Raw genomic sequence first — 26,645 nt, forward strand, 5'->3', positions numbered from 1 at the left:
TTTAGAAACGGTGCTTGCTTGTTTTATTTGGAACCATAGGTCGGGAAACTCACTCATGAGTCGACTCACTCAGACTCACTCAGACTCAGATCGAGCTGTGAGTCTGAGTGAGTCCGGGTGAGTAATAATTTCGTGAGTTTGAGTCCGAGTGAGTCCGGCTGAGAAAATTTTCAGTGAGTCTGAGTCCGAGTGAGTCCGGTTGAGGAAAATTTTCGTGAGTCTGAGTCCGAGTGAGCTCCAAGGGCAAAATATATTTCATGAGTGAGTGTGAGTGAGCTCCACACCTTTCTGCCGACCACTCGTTCTATCTGCACCTCTTCAGCAATATTATCAGCCTTACGTCAGCTCACGTTTATAGTCCCGTTGACTCACGCATACTTCAAAGCCCTAGAGTTCATACGCCAGCTCAATATTTATTGATCAGAGGCGTGAGTTACAGAGGTGGGGGGTGCCATGACCTGCCCCCGAAAACTCTTTCACAGGAAGTTCTTGATAAGAATATTTCGTCTGAGTAATCACTTTAAATAAAAATTTCCTTACTGTATTGCAACCACGGATAACTCATATTTGAAGGTACGACATCAAAAGGAGCCAAGTAGAGCACCAATTATGCGATATTGGAGTGAAAAAGCATTGACATCATAGTCGATAAAACCAATTATACGCTAACAGACTCATGAGTCGACTCACTCAGACTCACTCAGACTCAGACAAAGTCGTGAGTCTGAGTCTGAGCGAGTCCGAGTGAGTAATAATTTCGTGAGTTTGAGTCCGAGTGAGTCCGGGTGAAAAAATTTTCAGTGAGTCTGAGTCCGAGTGAGTCCGGTTGAGGAAAAATTTCGCGAGTCTGAGTCCGAGTGAGCTCTAAGGGCAAAATATATTTCATGAGTGAGTCTGAGTGAGCTCCACATTTTTTGCCGACCTATGTTTGGAACAAAGGAAAAGGTTTGCACCACCTGTGGCAGTGCCAGATGGAAAATGTAGATTTTTTGTCTTGGTGAACGGAGCAATGGTGCCATATGCCGTCATTAAGCAGAAGCCACCCTACACCCCATTGCAGTGCATGTTTTGCCTTTGGCACTGGTACTCTCGCTGAGAAAATTCCTTCATTTGGTTTAACATTGTTATGGGAAGAAATCTATGCTTCTGGCTTTGTTGGAAGTAAACAGGCATGCATTGTATACAAATGTGTTATCAAACGAAACACACTGCAAAAAAAAAAAAGGCCACTTACATTCAGAGTGTGAGATGCGAGCTCAAATGAGTCAGCAGTTTAGACGGGAGAGGGATGAATCTACAGCTCGCTGATTGACACTCCCAGTCAGTGCAGTGTGGGATACTCGTAAGTCAAGTCAAGTCAAGTTTATTAAATACAGTAGAACCCCGCTGATACGTTTTTGAAGGGACCGTAGGAAATAAACGTAAGAGACGGGAAACGTAAGAGCCGAAAAACAGGAAAAACGGCAAAATATTTAGTGGTACAGAATTTTATTTCAATTCTTACGAGCAGCACGAAAATTGGCGCGCTCAGCCGCGATCTAGTCGATGGATAGAAACGCGGAGCTTAGGACGGCCTTATTCACAGAAATGTAATCAACGTATGTGATTTTTTTAACACCAACAGCTGTAGGCATGAAAAAACTAAGCACACGCAATCACGACCGGCGCGGCGAGTCCGACCGCGAACCGCACGCACGACCATGCGAGCTCCAACCAGCTCGAACTCCTCCCGTTCTCCGACAAATAACGATGATGATGAGTCTACGCCAACCCGATGGCAGAAGTGAATGCCAATCTCGAAGACCTTGCTTTCGCAAGCAATTACGTCATACATGCCATGTTTGTGCAATGCAAATCTCAGAGGCTATGCTTTTGTCAATAGTAAATGCCAATCTCGAAGGCCTTGCTTTCGCGAGCAGTTACGTCATAGACGCCATCTTTGCAATTTGAATCTCGAAGGCCATGCTTTTGTTTGCATCAATTGAAAGATTGTTGCTTGCGCCTCTCATGCGGCTAATATTACGGTCAAACGAGGCCAAGCTGCGTGAAAATGCGCCATGGCCGCTCTCTTTGGTAGTCACTCGGTCGGCTCCGGGCGCACTTCGCGACGTATCATACGGGAACGGTCCGACAGTTACGACGTAACAGCGGGGTTCCCAATACATTGTATCCTATGGGAGCTATGCCGGGACCGGCGGAAAACGACGTAACAGCCGGGAAAACGCAGCAGTGAGGAACGTAACAGCGGGGTTCTACTGTAGTTCAGTTTAGTTACATGGTTAGCATATTACAGTAGCATATTACAACGTAAGCATGTGAAATAGCTGTACCGCTAACTTTAAGAACAAAAGTAATTGTTTATTTTAACCATTTTCTGCTTGCTGAAAGCACATCATTGGCTTCGATATACTACAAGCTGCACACCTTGAAGAATAAAATCCGCCTTAGCCACATGGTGTGGTAGCCAAAGTAAACAAACTTTTGCTCATTATATTGTCACGTTATTACGAACGGTACAGAACCTCTGTCTGTCGGGGCACCAGGACCTCGAGCTGAACCGATCCAGGAAAACACGACTTCTTCGTCTTTTTCCACTTCCTTCTCCTCTCGTCAGTTTTACAGTGGCACATACACACAGTAGAATAGTGCAAATGCCATCCCATGCTCGTGGCATTACTCCCCTTCCAAAAAAAAAAACATCGTCCTGATGCTTAATGGTGAATAAAACAGAAAATAATCGCACACGCACACACGCACAAATGATGCAGCAGTGTCAAGGTGTTCGAACGATCATCCAAGTAGACTTGAATAGTCAACGGGGGTAGTACGGCTTCATCCTCGATAATGCACAATGTCTGCTTGCTTTAAACGACGAGATCGGCGAGCCGTGCTTTCAAGCAGGACTTCGTAGTTGACGTCGCTGAGGCGACGTAGAACTCGATAAGGACCGAAGTAGCGGTGGAGTAATTTTTCCGAGCGGCCCCTTTGGTGAATAGGAATTCACAGCCACACTTGATCACCGGGCTGGTAAATAACCTCGCGATGACGAGAATTGTACCTGTGGGAGTCGATGTGTTGCTGGTTTTGGATTCGCTCGAGCGCAAGCTTGTGAGCAGCGCCTGCGAGCCGGATAAAGTCGTTCGCATCGGTGGTAATGTAACAGCTGTCGGCTAACAGCATGGCATCCAGCATCGTAATTGCTTCTCGGCCGTGAAGCAACCGGAAAGGGGTGAACCCCGTAGTCTCTTGAACCGCAGTGTTATAAGCGAACGTAATGTATGGTAGAACGTCGTCCCAGTTTTTGTGGTCTTGGTGAACGTACATAGAGAGCATGTCAGCGAGGGTCCTGTTTAATCTCTCTGTAAGACCATTGGTTTGTGGATGGTATGCGGTAGTTTTGCGATGAGCGGTTCCGCTAATCCTCATGACGTCTTGCATCATTTGCGCTGTAAAAGCTGTTCCACGGTCAGTGATGACAACTGCTGGCGCTCCATGGCGGAGGACGATGTTGTTCACGAAGAAGTACGCAATCTCATTGGCAGTGCCTCGTTGTAGGGCTTTTATTTCGCAGTACTTCGTCAAATAGTCAGTAGCGACTACGATCCAGCGGTTGCCGTCATGAGGCTTCGGGAAGGGCCCGAGCAAGTCCACGCCGTTTGTTGAAACGGCTCTGCTGGCGGTGCAACAGGCTTCAGGAAACCAGCTGGGCGCATAGGTGGGGCTTTACGATGCTGGCAATCATTACACGTTTTTACGTAATGCTTGACATCCTGGCAGGCAGATAAAATGTCGGCACGCAGCATCGATGGAACGACGAGCAGGTGTTCAGTCGCATAAGGTTTGAAGTTCTTTTTGTAGAGGATGTTATTACGGAGACAGAATGATTCTGAACGCGCGAATGCCCGCGGAGGTCTCGAGCTACGGCTTTCAAGGTATTTAATAAGTTGTTCAAACTCTGAATCGTTCCGTTGTTGTTGGGCCAAGTCAGATTCACTGATAGCACCCAGAAAACGGCCTTCGGTATCATCATTGCTTGATGTCATTGCAAGTGGAGCGCGCGAAAGGCAATCGGCATCAGCGTGTCTCCGGCCAGACTTGTAGACGATTGTAACGTCAAATTCTTGAAGGTGCAAGCTCCATCTCGCGAGACGCCCTGAAGGGTCCTTGAGATTGGCCAGCCAACAGAGGGCATGATGGTCTGTGACGACTCTGAACAGACGGCCATATAGATACGGTCGGAACTTTGATATCGCCCAGATAACAGCAAGGCATTCCTTCTCCGTGGTCGAGTAGTTAGCTTCTGCAGATGACAGAATGCGACTAGCATAGGGGATGGGACGCTCGACGCCATCTTGCCACTGGACGAGCACTGCACCAAGACCGATGTTGCTTGCGTCAGTGTGCAGTTCAGTGGCGGCATCTTCGTCAAAGTGTCCTAGTACGGGCTCGGTCTGGAGGCGCCGCTGAAGCTCGGAAAAAGCGTCTCTTTGCTCGGGACCCCAGACAAAAGGAATATCCTCTTTCGTTAAGCCGGTGAGGGGTTCGGCGATGTTCGCGAAATTCTGCACAAAGCGCCTGTAGTATGCGCAGAGGCCTAAAAATCGGCGCACACCACGTTTGTTGGAAGGTTGGGGAAATGCAGCAACAGCCATTGTCTTGTCTGGGTCTGGCCGAATGCCATCGTGACTGACAAGGTGGCCGAGGAACTTTAGTTCGTCGTAGCCGAAATGACATTTCTCCGGTTTTAGTGATAGGCCTGCTTTGCGAATTGCGATGAAGACGGACTGAAGTCGCTGTAAATGTTGATCGAATGTTTGCGAAAAAACGATGACGTCGTCTAAATAGACAAGGCACGATTCCCACTTCAGGCCTGACAGCACGGTATCCATCATCCTTTGGAACGTCGCTGGAGCAGAGCACAGGCCGAACGGTAGCACTTTAAATTTGTAGAGGCCGTCGGGAGTTATGAACGCTGTTTTTTCACGGTCGTGTTCATCGACCTCAATCTGCCAGTAGCCGCTTCGCAAATCCATGGATGAGAAATATCGGGCATGTCGAAGTCGATCCAGTGAGTCGTCTATGCATGGAAGAGGGTAGACGTCTTTCTTCGTCACTGTGTTGAGTTTTCTGTAATCCACGCAAAATCGAAGAGTGCCGTCCTTCTTTTTTACAAGTACGACGGGGGACGCCCATGGACTGGTCGAGGGTTGGATTATGTCATCGTCGAGCATCTGCTTCACCTGAGAACGTATCACCTCTTGTTCTTTTTGCGATACTCGGTAGGCGTGCTGTCGTACTGGTCGTTCGGTAGGGTCCGTTATAATGCGGTGCTTTACGGTTGGGGTCTGCTTGATTTTTGAAGTGGACGCAAAACAGTCACTAAACGTGCGTAACATAGTGCGTAGCTGCTCCTTCTGCACGCATGTGAGCTTCGGATTCACATCGACTGTGCTGGCCACTGCAGTGTCACATTCGGCGGCTGCGGCAATCGGAGCAATCGTAGATAATGCTTCGTCGCCAATGGCTTCGAAGTGAGCGATTGCTGTTCGCTTTGTCAAGTGTTGGTATTCGCCGCTGAAATTCGTGATCAAGAGCTGAGTGATCCTACGTTTCAGTTGGACGATACCGCGGGCGACGCAGATTTGCCGAGCCAAGAGCACCGACAGGTTCGCTTCGGCGATACCATTACTGCTATTATCGCAGTCACTCTCCACAGTTACCAACATACTGGTTCACGGCGGAAGTGTGATGGTATCGTCAACAATTCGAAGAGCAGTTTTCTGCGTATTGGTATCTTTTTGTCTGGGAGCATGGTCGTCCGAAAACGTTATAAGCAGGTCTCGAAGGTTAATAACGGCTCCGTGCTCGCGGAGGAAATCCATTCCGAGAATAACTCTTCGGGAGCATTCACGCAACACGACGATAGAAGCAATGTACGTCGACTCACGGACTTGGAGCCGGGCGGTGCATCTCCCAATCGGTGTCAATAGGTGACCGCCTGCTGTCCGTAGGTTGGGTCCATGTCCCCACAGTGTCGTTACCTTTCTCAGCTGAGCAACGAGGTCAGCGCTGATAACGGAGTAATCGGCGCCCGTGTCTACCAGAGCAGTTACTGGGTAGTTGTCGACAAGAATGGAGATGTCAGCAGATACGCGTCTGTCGTCGAGGGTATACGTCTGCGAAAGGGAGTCGTCGGATGTCGGCAGGCAGTTCGGAGGAGGGTCTTTTAACGGTCGATCGACAGCGGCCTCACCCCCGGAGGTCGCTGTTCCTAGTTTCCCCGGCGTGGGCTTGGGGACCTAGGCGATCATCCTGCAACGACGTCGGCAAAAGTCGAGTGTTGGCCAGGTGACATGGAGCGCCGGGGAGACGGTGAGCGGGATTGGCGTCTCTGAAAAGTGGAGGACTGCTGGCTTGCCAAGTACTCGGCGATAGCACGGGGCCGCTCACCATCCCGCGGTCGACGAGCATCTGGACGAAAGCCAGGAAGGCCCATGTGTCGGTACGTACACTCGCGGTAGACGTGACCTGGTTCACCACAATGGTAACAAAGGGGCCGATTGTCGGGAGCGCGCCACACACTGGATTTCCAAACATTGAGTCGTGGGTTCTCGTAATGCGGTCGGCTTGAGTAGAACGGCGTCGCCTGTTGGGTGGGCAGACGAGACGGATAGCCGACTGCCGGTGCAGGAGTACGTAACGCCTCTGCGTACGTTAAAAGAGGAGCCTCTGCTGGCGGCGGAGCCACCAACGGTTGGACCAGGTGCCGGACCTCTTCGCGGACAACATCCTTTAGAGCAGCCACATAAGGCGGAGGAGACGCTGCGTGCAGTTTTTGCAGCTCCTCGCGTACAATACTGCACACGAACACCGTAAGTTCCCTCGCGGTCGTGACGTCGGGTGTTGCCAGGGACGATGACACAGATGATAGATTGCTTGGGCACTCGTACTGCGACGATCGCTGCCGTAGCATTCGCTCCATCGTCGTGGCTTCGTGGAGGAATTCCGCTACGGTGCTTGGAGGGTTGCGCACGAGTCCCGCGAACAGCTGCTCTTTTACGCCCCGCATCAGTAGGCGCACCTTCTTCTCTTCTGTCATTGACGGATCAGCTCGCCGGCACAGCCGGGACATGTCCTCAACGAACATGGCAACGCTTTCGTTCGGGCGCTGGTTCCGGGAATTGAGGAGACGTTCTGCTTGCTCCTTTCGGTCAGAACTTCGGAAGGTATTCTGAAGCTGAGTGCAAAACTCTGGCCAGGTTGCCATGGTAGCTTCATGGTTTTCAAACCAAGTGCGCGCCGAGTCCTCGAGGTAAAAGTAGACCAAAGCTTCCAGTGTTCGTCCCATTCGTTGACGCTGGCGCAACGGTTGTAGTCGTCAAGCCAGTCGTCGACGTCCTCGTAAGTGTCACCGTGAAACGGCTTCGGAGTTCGCGGGGCATTGAAAAACCATGGCAAAGGCGGAGTTGATGTCTGTTGAGTCTGTGTCCCCGCACTTGCCATACTTCTGTAGAGTTGTGGAAGGGGGCCGAATTCAGGTGGTAGGCCTAGTTGCTGCCGACTACGCCGTAAGTCGGCTGGTTCTTCCAAGGCGTGACTATTGCCGGGATCTTCCTGCTGGTCGTAGTGCATACAACACTACCCCGCACCTCCACCAGAAATGTCACATTATTACGAACGGTACAGAACCTCTGTCTGTCGGGGCACCAGGACGTCGAGCTGAACCGACACAGGAAAACAAGACTTCTTCGTCTTTTTCCACTTCCTTCTCCTCTCGTCAGTTTTACAGTGGCACATACACACAGTAGAATAGCGCAAATGCCATCCCATGCTCGTGGCAATATGCTCGATAATATCTTTTCTCATGAAAGTTCCTTTGTGTCCACATGCTACAATTTTCTCATTGTGGGGTTAAAATTATGAAAGTAATCCAATGCCTTTTCGAAACAATTCTAAAGCAGGAGAATCTAAGAAATGCTATAGCTGCATACCGAAGTCTTTGTTAAAGCCATGAGCACTTTGTAAACAGTGTGAACCTGGTGATGTGCACAGTCTTTGTAAATAAAAACTCAGTATTGCATAAACATTTCCTGTTTTTAGATTGGAGTTGAGTAAGCTGCATCTGCGATTGTTTTATTGCCAAGTGTAAAATACCACTGTTCGAACATTTGTAAATCCTTAAAATTTTTCTCACAAATTGTACCCGTTTGTTACTAGGCTCAGATTTCGTTCAAGAATTTTACTTTTGATTAGGGATGGGCGAATATTCGGACGTTTCGAATATTCGAACGAATAATAAAGTATTTGAATTCGCTTCGATACGAGTTTGTATTATTCGAAATTTCGAAGTATTCGAAATGCACGAATATATGTTGTTTGACCCCACATAACCCCCTGTAAAGGTGGTTTCACTGCGGCGTCGGGTTGCTGTACCGTGAAACCACCCTGCCAAAGGAAATCTGCACTGCCGCGAAGCCACGCTTCAAGGTTAAGTGTACATATTTTTTAAAATTTAACAGCGTGCTATATGGGCTTACATGCGCTAAGTATAGTAATTTTTAAATTGTAACGTATTGTACCACTTATGACTCGCACGCTACTGCTATTCAAATTTCGATACCCATTCAAGGTTTCTTCCACTTCATTTCAAACCAAAAAAGTGACATTCACTCATACCTAGTTCCAATTCTTGAAAATATTGTGCAAGGGTCATGAAGAAAATGCTCAATTTTTCTTAATAATATGTGGCGAGTACTATTCGAACTATTCGATTCGAAATTATTCGACCAAATCACTATTCGCTTCGGATTCGCTTCGAACCTCAAATTGACTATTTATCCCTACTTTTGATGTTTCTGAATGTACTTGCTTCTAGCCAACATATTGGGAGGTGGATCTAGGCATGGCAACTGAAAATATCTGTTAATCCATCCCAACCAAAAATTCTTGTTCATACCCACAATTGCTGAGAAAAAAGTTCTGCTTCAGAACACTATGTTGCCAAGAGCAGGCATTGTTTCTTGAGATGATGCGTGAATCAGTAAATTATTTCTGCATAATGTCTCGCTTTCATCTGGTCAAGAATGTTTCCCTTTTAGGCTGCCTCCAGATTTGTTATCTTAATAATGCAAAATATGGTTTGATGTTTTGTAGACATGCCCTGTTGACTTCACTAATGCAATGTTTTTTTTTTCTTTCTTTTTATTCACATAAAGAAATATTTGGAACTCGATTCAGTAAAAAGCTCAGTTCTTCATAAATATCTAATTTGATCCAGATACAGCATAGACCGCTTATAACGTAAGTCGCCGGAGTCGTGAATATCCGCACTATAAGCGGTACCGCACTATAACTAAAACAACATTTTTGAAAGGTTGCACATGTGCAAAACATGACCGACAGGCAGGCGCAAGGTTCCGATTATCGAGGCATGTGACTGGAACATTAGTTTGCATCCGCATACATTTGAAAATGTTGAATGGTTAGCGTCCGCGGACCTGCGGTGCCGACATAACGAACGTGGAAAAAATGCGCCGTCGCGGGAAGTCGCCGCGGTAATTCACACTACGCGTGCGCGAGGTCGATGACGGTGGCGACCACAAACCACCACTTGAGTGTTTCATACGCACGCCCGCATTTTCGTTAAAGATGTAAGTCACCCCTTCTAAATGCAACAACTGCAAAATGTTTCATTGACTCAGCACCAAACCACAACTTCTGTAGTCCGCGGCCGCCAACACGGCAGCTTGCGCTTGTTAGGCCTAGCGTGCGCGTTGCAACTTGGCATGCCGTCGCTAGAAGCTTGCCCTAGACGACACGGAGATCGGGCGTAAGAGAGATCGCACTGGCGAGCTAAACCGAGGGCATCATGCGTGAAACGAAGTTTCGGTTCGCAGTCAGGAGAACAGCCGCGGCAACTATCCTGAAGTCTTTCAAGCATGTAGGTGCGCCTGTTGGTGGCAAAGGCAAAAGCTCAATCGCGTCTCAAAGCATTTTTACTTGCGGGGGAATCGAGGTTGCACGCGCGATATCTGCGCTCTACGACGAAGCAACTATTTTCCCAATGGAAAAAAACAGCGGTAACGCGCTCTTGATGCGGACGCGGGCGCCCGTACGTAGCGGAGCTCGCGTGTCGGCCGAAGTAAAGGGGCAAAGGCTTCTCCGTCGGCCACGCAACCGCTCCCCGTACTCACACCACGCACCCACGCCTGGCTGCTGCCTCCCACTGCCATAGCTTTTCTTTTCTCTCCCCGCTCCTTGTTCGTTCGTTCTGCGTCCCCTCCTCCTTCGTAACGTCGTCTCCGCTCTCTCCCCCGCCGGCTCATCTCCGCTGAGAAGCACGCTCGCTCCCTCGCAATCTCTGAGAACGTTCTGGCAGTCGCATTATAACCGGTCTTTCATCTCGGGGGACTGCACAATAAGCGGTATGCGTATACATGGAGTTCTATGGGAGGGTTAACGGGAGTCAGAAAAAACCGCATTATAGCTGGTACTGCACTGTAAGCGGTTACGTTATAAGTGGTCTGAGCTGTACTTAAGGGGAGATGCGGGTCGAAAAACACGAGTTTTCTAAAAAATTATCGATTTTTTGTTTTCGCCTGTTTTGTTAAGATTAGTACCTCTACTGTTCTGAAAAAAAAAAATATCAATGTCGAGACTCAAGTGGAAATGCTTTAAAATTGCGTCTAAAGAGCACAAGGTGGCTGTCAAAAGGCCGAAAGTGTGTCATCTTCGAGCACCTTGCCGCTGATAATGCGCCGCCGCTCACCATTGTCGACCGCATGAGGCGAAGAGCCGAGCCTCACTCTTCAAATAACAACGGTTTCCCGCGCTGCTGCAGCGCAAGAAATAATAAAGAGAAGCACGCTTTTGGCGCCTTCTTCGAGCGCCGCGACTGGCTTTAAATCACGTGGTACGGATCGGGAGCCGCCATTGGCCGCTGCGCGCCTGTGTGTGCTGTGAAGCCTACTTGCAGGATCCGTGTCTCGTCGAGCAGCGCAGCTGAACACCGCTTTTCTCGAGTGCTTATCCGTTATTGATGAAGAAAGCCGTAGGAAGCGCGATCACCGGCCTGTGAAGTTTCACGCGACGCACAAATTTCGAGGACGCCGGCGCAAATCAAAGCCGAACACTCAAACCACGAAAAGATCGTCTGCTGCCGCAAGGCGTAGTGGCAGTGACGCCGATGCGTCCGACGAGTTTGCCGCGGCATTCGAATATGTGAGTGCCTCCCAGAAAAAGATCGGACTCTTCGAAGACGAAGAAAAATCGCAGGACGACGAGTCTTCGTTGATTGCTGATATGACAGCACTGAACATGTTGGTTTAATCGAGGGCACTCCAGTTTTGAACGTGTTCTGGAAGAGCTTGGCGTGCTCCCGTCTCATGATCTGGTTGCTCTTGGCACATCACGGGACAACACACGCCAGAAAAAAATGTCTCAAAAACTAACAGGAGAAGCAAGGGCCCGTCAGCGTGCGCTGAAGAAAAAATCTCTTGTCGAGGAGTCAGCTCGAAAGAGCCGTGAGGGCCAAACCTATGGTGCTGGCGCATTTTAATGGCAGTGGCCACTACAAGGAGGATTGTTCTTTCTTGTGTACAAATTTCGTTGCATTCAATGACATCTTTGATAAATAAACATGCAATTTTGACTTTAAAACTCGTTTTTCTCAAAACACAAATTTTGCCATTTTTGTCAATGTGCCCCTCCTTTTTCGGATCTGCTCAGATCTGCATGAAATTTTTCCCAAAGTTTTTCCAAAGTACGAGAAATGCAATTATCTTGCTTAAGTTTTGATATTCTTATTATAAAATAAAAAAAAAGTTATGTAAACTTTTACCAGGGTAGGAGAAATATGAACTTCCAACGTTAATTTTTCACGTCTAGTACATATTTTGTATGGACTTCCTAATTAGTTATTTGCATTCCGCACTTTATTTGAAACATTATGAACTATCAATTGTAAAAAATTATTGAAGTTTAGGTCTGAAAAGAGGGGGGGCAAAATGCTTCAGTTTTTCACTTTGTCATGTTGCAGAACTAAAAGTATGCAACTTGCAAGAAAACTAATTATATATTTGAAATCAGCATAAAAAGTTCTATAAGCAGCTCAAGTATCATTGCTCTAGGGTGAATATTAAAGAAAAAGTGTCTTCGAGTAGCATCTCCCCTTAAGTGGAACACATAATGATGTCACTGACCACAGCTAATATGTATTATTATATGTTTGGTATATTGAAGACATTTTGACTTTTTGTAACTCCTTCTAATGTGCTTAAGAACCGGGATGAAGTGTGATTGTTTTTTTGCTTTAAAACACAATTCATGCTTTTCACTCATATGAGGACCTGTTCTGGCAACTTTCAGAAGTTGCCCATCCCGTGGCGGGCGGTGCTGACCTCAGTTCCTTTCTGGGCTCTGATGGTGACTCACTTTGGCCAGAACTGGGGCTTCTACACACTTCTCACCGAGATGCCCAGTTATCTCAAGAACATCTTGCACTTTGACATCAAGAAGGTGTGTATGCAACCTTAGTCCTTGTACTTGCTTGATGAATTATAGCTATGTGTCATGTCATCATAATGATGCGCTCTGTTTTCCACTGATATTTGTGTGAGTGCTGTACGCTGTAACACACACAGCTATTCACAGAAATTTTCAGAACACACAGGATTTAAGTACACTGTGAGTGAGTGAGTGAGCGAGCAAGTTATTTACCGTATATACTCGTGTAAGAGTTTGACATTTTTTAGCAACCTTGACAGGGTGTGGCCCTTGCTTACTCGGGACCAGAACATTTGGTCTATTTTTTCCTATTGGGAACATGAAATATGCTGCAATGCACCATATTCATGATTTCGCACAACCACGAAAGTGAACATTCTCCTCTTTTATGATTAATTTATTTCTGCATTCATGCACTCTGGGCCATTGACTGCTTGTTTGCTGTCACTAACACTACTGTTTACGTTCAATTCAGCAGTAAATTCGTGAATGAAACAAGCCAACAAAATCCACAGCCAGAATGAAATGGGGAGGGGCACCAGCAGCCTCACCATATAACTGAAGCTCTGCAGTCTCGTCTACCGGTTATCTTTTTCTGTGCAAGCTGGTTATAACAATTATCAGTTAAAGTAATTGAATTTTTGTGGATATATCTTAGATATTTTTGTAAGCATGTTCCACTGTGTATTGTGAATCCCTAGACTGAATGGGCTTCTCAGATATCGTGCTCTAACTTTCCAACTTTTTAAATTTTATAGGTCCTCACGAGGTGTATAGTGAAGCATTAATGACTAGAGCTGTGCGAATAGCAAAATTTTGGGTGCGAAGCAAATTCGAATAATAAAGATTGATAGCGAATCGAATCGAATAATTTTCGAATATTTCTCAAACATTTTTCGGATAATTCGAAGTGAAATTACAGAAAAAGTTGCAGAGAATCCCTAAGTATGTTCTTGTGAGAGAGCAACATGAAAGTGTTTCTTTTCGCTAGGTTGATGAAGCGCTGGTGGGGTCATATTTCATAGTTGTCTTTCTTATCAACAATGAGGCAATGTAGAGACCGAATTTTATTTATGTACATGATTTGGTGCAACCAAAGTGTTGCCGACAACACTTTACACGTGATAGGCAGAGATGCCATTTCCTCAGCCTCTCCTCCTCTTTCAACTTCTGTGGAAGCCCAACTGATGTGGCAGACAAGGGTGTGCTCCCTTCAAGTCCGGAGTTCCAAATCTGCCTTGTAGACGTCAATACATAAGAGCATCTGAAATTTTGGATGCTAAAAAGCTTCGGCGTCCGATTTTTCGGACTTCCTGCCCAAATTTCAGGTCCAAAACAGCATTAATTGAGCCCCCAACTCTGCCACATCTTTCATCTCCATATTGGAACCAGCGTTTTCTTGAGTTAATACATTTGCGACCGTAACAGAGCTTGAAAGGCAGCTCTGCCGCAATACGAGAGTGTAATGAGGTGAAGCATATTGAAAATCTGAAGGGGTCACTTTCAATCTGACGTTGACTGCATTTGTCTTTGGGAAGATCGAATAGTTCAAATAGTAAAATTTCAGTGCGAATCGAATCGAATAGCAAACGCTATTCGAAAAATATTCGAAATTTCGAATATTCGCACACCCCTAAATAATGACTTATTCTATTGTGATGATTTTATCATTTCTCCGTGATTGTATGTGTTTGATTTGTTACTGTGTTTTCAGTACAGTCCGACCCCTCAATAACGATATCGCCGGGGAAGCGATTTTTGTTTGCTTTCGTGAGAATTTCGTTATCGCGAAGATAGAAAAATATGCACACCAGTTACATTGCACAACCAAAATTCAATTTAAAAGGTCGCTAATCTTGCTCTGCTTTACATTGCTCTGAAGGAGCTTGACGTCTCGAGTGTCGCAGCTTAATAAGCTTTGCATAGCTTCGTTGTCGTCGTGGGCACTGAGGAAAGTGCGAATGATGTCAAAAGCATTGAGAACGTCGCACGAATTTACTTGCCTTCTTTGCACGCACTTTCGATGACAGCGTTGTTGCTAGACTCTTCGTGCACAATCAGGTCGGTGTCAGCACACAAAAAGTCGTGCAGTTCAACAGCATCTGGTATCGCTCCATCAACACGGTGAAGCCCGTCCCATGCTTCAGCTAGTGGCTGCAGGTGGTGACCGAATGTGAACAGCAATGGTCGCACCGATGCGTGTTGGTGGAAACGTATGTGCCCGACTTGTCGAATGAGCGGTGCTGCAATTTTTGAACTTATGGGTTCCCAACTAGCTCAAGGGTTGGAAAAAGTGTTGCGGATCACTACCTGAAACTTTGGTCATTGTGAGAGTGCTTTTTAAAATCTCTTCGCTGTCGAGAGGGGGGCAAATGCACTGAACTCTATAGACTTTCACCGGGGATGCCAGATTTCTTAGTAGTCACGAGAATTGCGTTCTTGAAGGCTTTTGTTATTGAGGGGTTCACCCTGTAGTGGCTTTTGACATTCATCGTGCCCTTCTGTAGTCTTTTAATAAGCACCCCCAAGGTCTCTTTTTTTTTTTCCTCCATATGTAAAAACTAATCTAGGCATGCTAAAATATCTAGTAAAACAATTAAAGCAGCTGTGAAAGCTTTCACCAAATAATTTAGAGCCCTTCCTGCTGTTTGTGAAGAGGGAAGACCAGCAAAGTTGGGAAGGTTTCCAACAGCGAGGTGTCGTGCGTGCATTTGGCTTCACTTGCCCGATCGTTGTGGTGGCATTGGCTCGATGGTGATGCGTACTCTCACGCTTCTGGGCACGCCGATGTTCCTCTTACTGCCACTGCTCCTCTTTGGAACATGCGACAGGTGTCCAACCCATGGCGAGTCCAGAGAGCAACTGAACACGTTAGCATGATATCTTACGTCACAATACAACAGACAAAAACATTTTGCTGACTATGACATCTTATTAAAGATGTCTATGCCAATTGCAGCGCGCATACGTGTGCAGATGCACTCACATGTCCACCAGTATGAGCTTGGTCATGTAATGAAGCAAAGCCTAAGATCCTGCGAAAAGGGTGGTGTAATGCAAGCTTTTTACAATCGCAAGTTTGAAAACGCTGCCGACCTGGCATTTTATATGACGCAACGAGATGGCGCAATGTGTGTTTGAATGAGGCTGCCTCGAAGTCAGTGCTACCTCACCCAGGAGTTAGGTGATGACACCCTTTGTCAGTGTGGTAACAAGGAATCATCTGTGCGAAAACCGTGGCTCTTCTTAAGGTGACGTGCAAACATGATGATAGACACGCGTGTGAAACTGCAGAAATAGGACATTATATTCAAGGCGTCTGCCATAGCATGCATCTGCATGCTCCGGCACAACATGGCGGTTTTGTCGGAGCTGTTGCCACCCTAAATCTTGCCTACATGTACTGCTTGATCCCAGCACTTGACAGTTTTGCTATAAAACCTGAACTGGACATAGTTGTAAGAACTACTATTCATTACATTGACTCGTTGTCCTACCTGTCTGTGTTCTTCGATATGTGGAGCATGCTAGCTGTCACAAAAAAAAGCAGCTCCTGCCGACATTGCCTCTTTTGTGCATTGAATAGCACATGCTTATGTGTGGCAGGTTGGATGGTAGGTACCCACAGTATGGTACCTGCTAAATGTGGTTACTTAGTAGAATACCTATTCCACTAATAGGGTACACAGCAGGGTAATGTTAATGGGATACCTAGTCTTAATAATTGGCCGCCAGATCGAGCAAAGTCGGCACCTAGCGGCAAACAGACGAAGCCCCGAACTGTGGATGCGGGTGGCCTGCCGTCGCTCCAGCAGCAGTGAGTCTTGTGTTTGTTGCTGGAGAATTCGCGATGGAAGTTGCAACGGGGACGATTTTGTCAACGTTCAGTAAACTCGTTCTTTCCTTTTTGTAACGGAAGTTTGCAGAGCCAGTCGCTTTTCTTTTTTTCTCAGTAGCGATGTGAAAAGCATTCATTTAATGCAACCGCACCACATAAGCTTGTCACTTTTAACCACATACGCTTGTCCTCCAGCATTTCAGGCTTAGCAAGGACCAAAACAAAAAAAAAGATAAAAAGTTCACGTCACGTTGACTAACGAGAAAACAATGTTCGGATATGGTTGGTCGCGGCGCGTACTGCAATTTGTTGAATCGCCCCTTGTGAGGCAGCTTATGCTAATCAAATACGCACTACGGTAATTTCAACTTTGGTACTACATCAGGCCTCAATCATTACTGGAAGATTCATTTAAAAGATTAAATAAACAAATATCAGCATGAGCTGTGGTTATCAGCTCGCTTTCGGATACTCGTTCGTCGCTTATATGGTCCGTCCACTTCTGGCTCGCGAAACGATATTTTTTACTCTGCACGAGTTCATGCACAAACTTTGACGAGCTTCGGTGCTTATATATTTCTTCTCCGGAACACTGAGAACGCTTCTCATAGTTGAGTAAGTGCGACGTAAAACGTGCAAACAGTAGGTAAGGCTTAGTGACGCTCGCTTATAAGGACACACAGCTAGTGTGGACAAACCTTGCATTCACTGTGAAGGTGGCGCATGGAGGATGTAGGCTGCATTGCATACTTGGAGAATCAATTCATTTACTTGGGGAAGTAGGCAAAAGCACAAGTAAATCATGACTGTCAGTCCTGGCCAAGCCGCCACGATCTTTTTCGTACTGCAACAGTGTCCACACACGTAGCGCGCAGAAATTATGCATGCAACAAGCATGAATGCATATATTACGGACTGATAGTGAGAAATGCGTTAACGTATTTGACTGAGCATCAACACTTTTCATCAGCGAACGCTTCAACCCACCGTGATCGAAGTGTTGTCTACGCACCATCGCAAAGCGCCTTGTTGTTCCGACGCCTGACAAGCCACTCTTGGTGTTGTTGCGCGTTGCCGGGGTAGGAATGAAAGCTTATCTCTGGCTCTGTGCATTATGTGTGGCATTGCAGAACCTACCAATACTTCCGCTTGGAAACTGAAACGTTTTCGACACTTACAGAGCGCAGAATGACGACACAGAAACAGCAGCTTTGTACACTTACACACAGCGCACGGCTGATGATCCACCCAAATGCAGGGGCGATGCTGCCACCTATAGGTCGATCTCGCCGCCAATAGGGTATCTAGTAGGGCACATAACAGGATAGTACTAATAGGATACCTAACAATAATAGGGTACTGCTAATAGGATAACTAATAATAATCGAGCACTTAATGGGGTACCTACTCAACTAGCGTACCTATGCAAAGCATCCATATAGCGTTCTTTGCTTATCCTTTTTCTTGCATATTTTCATCAATGACTCTTCGCACCAAAACATCAGCTGCAATGGCTTGTTCTCGCTGTCTGTGGTTTTGCACCCTTGCCATCTGGCCTTCATCACTGCTAAACACGACATCGTTGTCCCATATGGGAGGATTTGGACAACGATATGGTAGGAGATCTTCGTTGTAAAATGCTTCCACCACCACCAGCTACAGCCACTACACTTGCATACAATGACTATACTCGTGTGCTTTGCTGGCGTGATGGAACTGTGGTGTTAACATCCATGAATAATTTTCTTTCTTAAAGGGACTATAAAGTGAAACAATGAATCGGTTTAGATTGATAAATTGTAGTCTGAGAAATTCATTTAATTAATTTCACCATCATAAGTTTATTAATAGAGAAGAAAATCAAGGTCAGATTTTCATTTTTAAATTTTGTGCTGAAATCTCCGCACGTGACATCACGGATTTCAAAGTGTCTTTTTCTTATTTTGGTGACATTGGCTGAATGAAATTTCCTGAAACTTAGTATGTTAAGTCTATGGCCCCCTATGAGGACAATGTACTTCATTTTTACCTATGAGGAACTACGTATGACCTAGTAGACACCGTCAAAATCTATGATGTCATGGCGTTTGGTGTGGAAATCTCAAGGTGGTGTCGCCACCCACATTTTCTTTTCGCGTGTTTTCTCACTTACCAAGTGTCTTCTCGTGGTAAGAGGGGTGTTTTCGGTATTGTGAAATTGTAATTGACTAATACGCAAAAAAATCGTTTTTCTTTTTAGTGTCCCTTTAAGGCTTGAAGCGAGTTCCTAAAAGCTACAGCTCTATGGGATGGGGTGTCTCGTTTCAGAATGGGTACCTCTCGGCACTGCCCTACCTCCTCGGGACGTTCTCCAGCTGGGGAGCTGGATATCTGGCCGACCATGTGCGGCGAAAAGACCTCTTCACAACCAGCATCATTAGAAAGTTCTTCAATTCTATTTGTAAGTGCATCATGGGACACTTCAAAGTACACTTTCCTCTAGCCTGCTGTCATGACCTGAAATGTACCTGACATCCTGTTACTACAGTTACATCATGACGTAACTGTTGCACCATTACTGTCACATCAGAGGTTTGTGGAACTACTCCACTACTGATTTGAGGGATGATCTGTCGGTGTATTCCCGGAAAAAAAGATTAATAGAACTGCAAGTATAACGTGAGACTCAAGGCACTAGTATACACTCATATTTGCTGCAGACTCTAGCTAACACTGATATGGCAGGAATAGTGGTCAGTCGTGCCTGTCACCTAATTAAGTTGCTACTGATTTAGAAAGTGTACAACTGCAGTCGCTAGGTGTGTGACCGGGCTAGTTGGTATTCCATATTGACGTGAACAGCGCGTGTAATACACAAGGACGAAGAAACGACGAGGACTAGACTGACCATGCAGCCTTTCTTGAGAATGATCTTTTACTCATCGATTATTCAGGTCTTCTCTCAACAGCGACGTCAATGTATAGAACCTATGTATAATGGCAGCTGAAGTGTTTGCTTCTGTTATGCAAATATTCAATGGCTAAACTCCACAAGCATTGCCTTTTTGCGGTACAGATCATTGTCGCCAGTACTGTGCAGAGGAGTCTGCCTGCTCACAACAATTCCTAGAGAAAAAGTTAACAAAATCTGTATGAAGCAATAAACATGTCGAGCACTCAAGGAATGTCTAGTACATTCCATCAAATCTTAATATTCTTTCAGCTTCAACTGTAGTATTTTTCGTATTCTGAGTTTCTTGTGTCTGCGTTTGTATGCTACAGTGGCTACGATGAACAAGTGTAGGCCATTTGGGATTGTGCATTCATGTGTGCAACTTTGCCGCAATGTGCCGTTCATGAGCAACCTGAGAAGGTTCCAGGAACAGATAACTTGTTCATGTCTTTTAGCATCTTAGTTTCACCGTTCAAAATGCTGAGAAGTTCATTGCTGCTAGCTTTCATGCCTCTTTTTGTAATGTCTTCGTGTGCAGCATTCTTCGGAACAGCCATCTGCCTGTTTGTTGTGACTTTTGCGGGCTGCAACGGATTCCTCAACGTCATTCTTCTGACCATTGGCATGGGCCTCAACGCATTCTGTTTCTCGGGCTACATGGTGACCCACGTCGACATGTCACCAGACTTTGCAGGTACAAGAAATGGTGCCTTCGCTTTTGCAGTATGCAAATCTCAACGTAACGATTAGCGCAGTGATGCCACAATTTCATTTGTTATTTTGCAGTGTATTGAAAGTGCACGGATCGGTTTTAATACTAATTTAGATTTAAATGCAAGGAACCGCCTACATTTTAAAACAGCACATCCACAAATGCGTTTACGCCCGTCACAATGGCTCCTCAAAATATGAATCAGAAGGCACATTTATGTGAACTCATCCTTTTTTTTAATAAGTAGAATGAGAAACTTTCGGCTGGGGATTCTTCATGTTTTCATTAACTGGAAAATTTTTTAAACAAGCGGTTTGTCATAACGAGATTTCACTGTGCTGGTTGTATTCTCTTATAACAGTATTGAAATGCTAATGAAATTCCACTGTGTGAAATTACAATTGCCACTAACTCATTTGGAATAACCCCATGGCAAATATTTATCACTTGTTAACACTGGCCCATGTCCTGCTGGATTTCATTGTCACGACAGAAAGGATAACTTGGCAGTTTATTTTGACAAGTATTTTATTTTGGCATACAGCTGATGTGAATGTAACAGTAGTTTTACTGTTTCTCATTGTTACACATAGTATATATAGCTACATCTTACCGGTACTTATCTGTAGAGGGGAAACCTGGAGGCTTACAAAGAGGGTTCAACTTAAATTGAAGACGACGCAGCGAGCCATAGAAAGAACAATGATAGGCGTAACTTTAAGGGGCAAGAAGAGAGCAGAGTGGGCCAGGGAACAAACTGGTGTTAAAGGGCCCCTAAACCACCCGGAAGTCGAAATTTAGTTGTGGTGTTGCAGTTGTGCACGAGTCTTCAACAAACACATAGACGTGAGAATTTTTCGTAACGGTGCCGTAATAGCAGAGTTGCACACGTTTGATGATCCAAAAGAGGCCCTCGCCCGTTTCGTTCTTTCCTTCACTATGCTCCATTGGTCGACTCGTCTCTCCACCTGGCCGAATGCTTGGAGGAAGAGTGGTGAGAGCGTGTACTTGCGAGCAGACGAACAGGCTCTTTTTGTGGATGACATGACCGGACACGTATTTTGACGTCTCGGCCAAGGCTGGAGATTGCCGAAAGGCTCAGAGAGGAGAAGCGATTGTTTCTTGAAAATTGTAGTGCGCCTGAGGTTCGTAGCGCTGCCACGTTTGGCATTGTTGATTGTGACGACACTTTGAACTCGATGCATGCATTTACTTGAAATGCTAAAAAATTATTTTAGGTGGTTTAGGGGTCCTTTAAGGACATCTTAGTCGAAATCAAGAAGAAATGGGCATGGGCAGGGCATGTAGCACAAAGGCAAGATCACTGCTGGTTATTAAGAGTGACAAACTGTATTCCAAGAGGAGGCAAGTGTGCTAGGAGGAGGCAGAAAGTTAGGTGGGCAGATGAGATCAAGAAGTTTTCAGGGATAACATGGCCGCAGCAAGCACAGGACTGGCTTGAGCTGCGAAACATGGGAGAGGCCTTTGCCCCACAGTGGGCAGTCAGGCTGAATGTGACGATATAACTACATATTGTTCAAGGCCGTATACCAGCTATATCAGGTTCCTTTTTTTTTTGTGCTGGCAAGCCATGAATCATGGAAATTGAAAGTGAGGTCAGTATTTGCGTGTGCAGGCCTCTCTATGCACTAGGCAGTGCCTCACAAATCCCACTGTGTAACGAACATTTGCAATGAGGCCTGTGAGGAGCCTTTCAATATCAGCCTCATTTGGTCATTCTCTACTGAGACAGTGAATATTCAAAAGGGAACTCCAATTTTCAAAGTGTGCCTTTGTACTGTGCTTCCTTCTGACATGGATGGCACCTGTCACATGTTTCATCGCTTTCTCCTGCTAACATCTGTAACAGCTGCAGCTGTGAAGACTGATTGGATGTTGCAGCAATGTTATATGATAACACTGAAACTTTACGCCAAGATCCTGGACATTAGCAAATTGCTGGTTGCACACGTTGTTCTGGCTGTTTTCTTGTACACACAATTGCCTCGTTGAATGCTCCATTGTGTTGCAGAAGTGAAGCTTATCTTCACTATCTCATCAGCAAGGAGCAACATATTAATACGAACAAACTACATTGTGAGAAGCTTTTGACCAGACAACATAGAGCTGCCCACTCGGCTCAGTCATGGGATAATGTGGCTGGGCATCATGAGCGTCGGCAGGGGGGTGCCAAAGGGGCACTTGCCCCCCTCAAGCTACACCAGCACTTGACCCCAGCCAATGACACCCCTCCCCCAATCGCGATGCAACACTGGTTTGCACCCCCCAAGACGAAATCCTGCCGATGCCCATGGGTAGCATTTGATTCATACTGGCTGCTCCTAAGAGCTAGTCTCTTCAGGTTTGATGATGTCTGTCACCAATATCATCGGTGTGTTCGTCTTCATGTTTTCTTGAAAGCATGGGAAGTCTCCACCAAAAAAGAATCTTGCTGCCCATGATTTTTTACTGCCCATGATGATTTTTTACTTGCTGCCCATGATGTATTGTTTAATAATAATAATTGTTGGGGTTTTACATCCCAAAACCACTATATGATTATGGGGCATGCCACGGTGGAGGGCTCTGGGAATTTCGACCACCTGGGGCTATTTAGCGTGAACCTGTACCTAAGTACACGAGTTGGGATTCGATCCCGCTACCTTTGGGTCAGTAGTCTAGCGCCATAACCACTAGACCGTCGTGGCGGGTAGGTTTTCACTGGCATAGAGCTAACATTCTCATGTTCTAGCCAATGACGTGCTGCTGTATTATATACAAGACTTTCCTTTATGAATTATACGTACATGTTTCACTTGCTTCACTGATTCTCTCGCGTGGGAGAGGGGCCATTGGTGCAGATGCTGCTGCTGCTGCTTTCCATCGTTTACATATTCTGCACTTCGAAACTATCTTCTTTACTGTCTGACGTCCCCTCAGCAACCAAAAACGCTCTCGAAGCTCCGTTAATGTTGCTTCAACGCCTCCATGGATAGTGCGCATGTGTGCTGCTGATACGAGAAAGCTGGTGAGCTTCTGATCATCTGTCAGGAGAATCGGATGGCATATGTGATGATCAGCATCAAGCTGGTGCAGCCGTCCACTGACACAAAGTAGGCCATTTTCATCCATAAACGGCCAAAGTGAGGAACACAAGATGTTGTGGGTAACAACTGACCTTTACGTAGCGCAAGAACTTCGTTTGGAAAGGAGTAATCTTGAATAGTCTGTAGCCAATAACACTCAGCCTGTAATAACTCTTCCACCATGAGAGGTCCGGATGCTGATGGGAGGCATCGTGAAGCGTTACAGATGAAATGCTTGGTCCAGGCTGTGACTCATGCAGCCTCATAATAGAGTTGTAGTCTTCCATGCGCAAGACGCATTGGCGACCGAAAATGCCCGATGGACATACACACATATCTAGCATAGACAAGCGTTGATCAGTGGTTGGTCCCTCCAGTCGAATAATCTCTGTCATTGCGGTGAAATTCCTGGCGCTTGCACATTCAAATTGTTCCCTCTTGTCAGAAAGCATGGTTCCGTGTTACCGTGCCTCTAATTTATGTTTGTGTTTTCTGGTGCTTCCAGCTTGCAGTGACTGCTTTGCTGCAGTAGTGCATTTATATAATGCCCACTTGCAGGTACCTTGATGGGGATGACAAATGCCTTTGCCAACTTGGCTGGATTTCTGGCACCTCTTGCAGTTGGGAGTTTGACAAACAACAATGTAAGTTTGACCTTCAGTGTCGTGAATGGTGTACCTTTCGACAGTACCCGACACTTGCAAGTGTCAACATGTGGCCAATCTAGTAATGTATTTTGGAACCAGAATGACCAAAAAAATATGACTTTATATTAGGGGTGTGCGAATATTTGAAATTTCGAATATTTTTCGAATAGTGTTTGCCATTCGATTCGATTCGCACTGAAATTTTACTATTCGAACTATTCAAACTTTCCAAAAACAAATACAGTCAACATCCGATTAAAAGTGACCCCTACAGATTTTTAATATGCTTTACCTCATCCCACCTCTGTATTGCGGCAAAGCTGCCTTTCAAGCTCCGTTACGGTCTAACTTAGCCAAGACGCAGTCAACGTCAGATTCGAAGTGACCCCTACAGATTTTCAATATGCTTCACCTCATTACACTCACATACTGCGGCAAAGCTGCCTTTCAAGCTCCGTTACGGGCGAACTTAGCCAAGACGCAGTCAACGTCCGATTCGAAGTGGTCCCTAGATTTTTAATATGCTTCATCTCATCACACCCCCGCAATGCGACAAAGCTGCCTTTCAAGCTCCGCTATGGTCGCAAATGGATTAACTCAAGAAAACGCTGGTTCCAGCATGGAGATGAAAGATGTGGCAGAGGTGGGGCTCAATTAGTGCTGTTTTGGACCTGAAATTTGGGCAGGAAGTTCGAAAAATCGGACGCCGAAGCTTTTTAACATCTGAAATTTCAGATGTTCTTATATATCGACGTCTACGAGCCAGCTTTGGAACTCCTGACTTGAAGGAAGCACACCGTTGTTCGCCACATCAGTTGAACTTCCACAGAAGTTGGAAGAGGAGGAGAGGCTGAGGAAATGGCATCTTTGCCTATCACGTGTAAATTGTTGTCAGCAACACCTTGGTTGCACCAAATCATGTACATAAATACAATTCGGCCTCTACATTGCCTCATTCTTGATAAGACAACTATGAAACACCACCCCGTGCCAGCGCTTCATCAATCTAGCAAAAAGAAAAACTTTCATGTTGCTATCTCATTAGACCATACTTAGGGATTCTCTGCAACTTTTTTCTGTAATTTCACTTCGAAGTATTCGAAAAATATTTGAAAAATATTCGAAAATATTTGAAAATTATGCAATTCGATTCGCACTGAACCTTTATTATTCGAATTCGCTTCGCACCCAAAATTTTGCTATTCGCACAGCTCTACTTTATATTAAAAAATTGAGAAATTCGATATGTTTCACTGGAAATAATTTAGGTGCTAAACGTTTCACACGAAGAACTACTTGAACGGTTGAAACATTGATTGAAAATATACTGCCCAAATAGTCTTAATTTGCAATGCTGTCATCTCGCATGCAACCTCTGCAGGAGACGATCGCACAGTGGAGCATCGTGTTCTACATCGCTGCCGGTGTGTACGTTGTCACGGGTGTCATCTTCGTGCTCTGCGGCTCGGCTGAGCTTCAGCCCTGGGGGCTGTACGCCCAAACCTGCGGCGGCAACTTTGCGGGGCCCCTGGGAACTCTGGGAACAGGAAACCTGTCGGCTGACACCCCATATCAGGCAACGCATGATGACGGCACGCCCGAGAGTCCAAAGTCTGACGATGCTTTTCCTACGGAAGCATATTGATGCGCTCGATCACTGCATCCGCAATGATTGTGTCCGCCTCCGGCTCACCATAACTTGGCAAACAGGAAAGGCTACAGCCCTGAACCTACCGGCTCACAGCTACGGCATTGCACTGCTATGCTCGAGGACGCGGGTTCGATTCACGGCCATGGTGGCCGCATTTTGACAGAGGTGAAATGCAAAAATCCCCGTGTACTTAGATTTAGGTGAATGTTAAAAGGCTTCAGGCAGTCAAAATTAATCCAGAGTCCCCCCACAGTGCGCCTCAAATCATGTTGGGGTTTCAGCATGTAAAACCCCAGAATGTGGTTAAGATTTAATCCTGGAACCTTGTTATGTAGGCAGGACGCGGGTATTCAGGTTAGAATGCAGCTCACAAAAACAAGTATTTTTAAAGAGCAAGCGTGCATTCATGGACAGGATCTTGCATTTAGCCGCCCTCAAATGGATGTGCCTCTTAGAGGTGCTTCACATAATATAACCTGGGTGAGATTGCTATAGGGAACTAACATGATATACAAAGATACTGAAATTTAGCATACATTTACCCGACTGAAGGGACAGCTGCTAAACACTGTGTGGATGCTTATAGCCATAGATATTTACACCTTGCTGATGTCCACTTTGGTTGTGCAGTGTTAAATGTAGCTACTTCAGAAGCACTTTTTCAACAGTGAATGTTAAAAATGCTCAAGCATTTAATGTGCTGCCTTGTGCTGCAGCATCTCCCATAGCCAGAGGATTGATTTGGACCACCCGATTTGATCGATCAGTCATTCGCTGATGCTTGACTATTTTGCCAAGTCATGTTGAGTCAAGAGCATGAACAGGTTCCAAAATGCAAGTGCACCCCCATGTGGTCATACTTGATTGAAACCAACAGGCTTGCAGACGAAAAATATCTTAATATATTACACAGTCTGGCTATGAGGCACTTAACAAACTTCTGTGATGTGTTTGTTGCATTTGAATTTGTGTTTGCTAGTGGAAAAAAAAAGGCTAGGAAGGAATGCTATTTATTTGAAGCAAAACCACGCTTAGCCTGCTACAAGTGATTGATCAAACTATCAGTGAAAAAAAAATTTGTGTGAGAGCTTCTTACTCTTCTGACACGCTTCTGAGCATCCTCACTTGCATACTGAAAAACGAAAAGAAAAGAAAAAAATTACAGCTGCCAAATGCTGCGTTTTCGGCATAAAAGCAGCTTGACTGTGCCGGAAGTGGACGCTCAGATTTGTGTGCGTCCAATTACTAGCTTGTTTGCCAGTTATTTCGCATGAT

At 45.7% G+C, this 26,645-nt stretch overlaps 1 protein-coding gene across 1 annotated transcript in view; it reads left to right on the forward strand.

Moving 5' to 3' along the window:
* The window catches only part of LOC119383102 (putative inorganic phosphate cotransporter), a 42,189-nt gene extending 15,759 nt beyond the window's left edge, over positions 1 to 26,430 (forward strand). Inside the window, exons 6-10 of the mRNA XM_037651097.2 lie at positions 12,367 to 12,516; positions 18,650 to 18,782; positions 19,813 to 19,968; positions 23,631 to 23,716; positions 25,101 to 26,430. Of these exons, the coding sequence (XP_037507025.1) occupies positions 12,367 to 12,516; positions 18,650 to 18,782; positions 19,813 to 19,968; positions 23,631 to 23,716; positions 25,101 to 25,364 (789 nt within the window). The 3' untranslated portion in view covers positions 25,365 to 26,430. The remainder of the gene's footprint in view (positions 1 to 12,366; positions 12,517 to 18,649; positions 18,783 to 19,812; positions 19,969 to 23,630; positions 23,717 to 25,100) is intronic.
* Positions 26,431 to 26,645: the final 215 nt, after the last annotated feature.

This window comes from Rhipicephalus sanguineus, chromosome 2, assembly GCF_013339695.2.
Source record: "Rhipicephalus sanguineus isolate Rsan-2018 chromosome 2, BIME_Rsan_1.4, whole genome shotgun sequence".
NCBI lineage: Eukaryota > Metazoa > Arthropoda > Arachnida > Ixodida > Ixodidae > Rhipicephalus > Rhipicephalus sanguineus.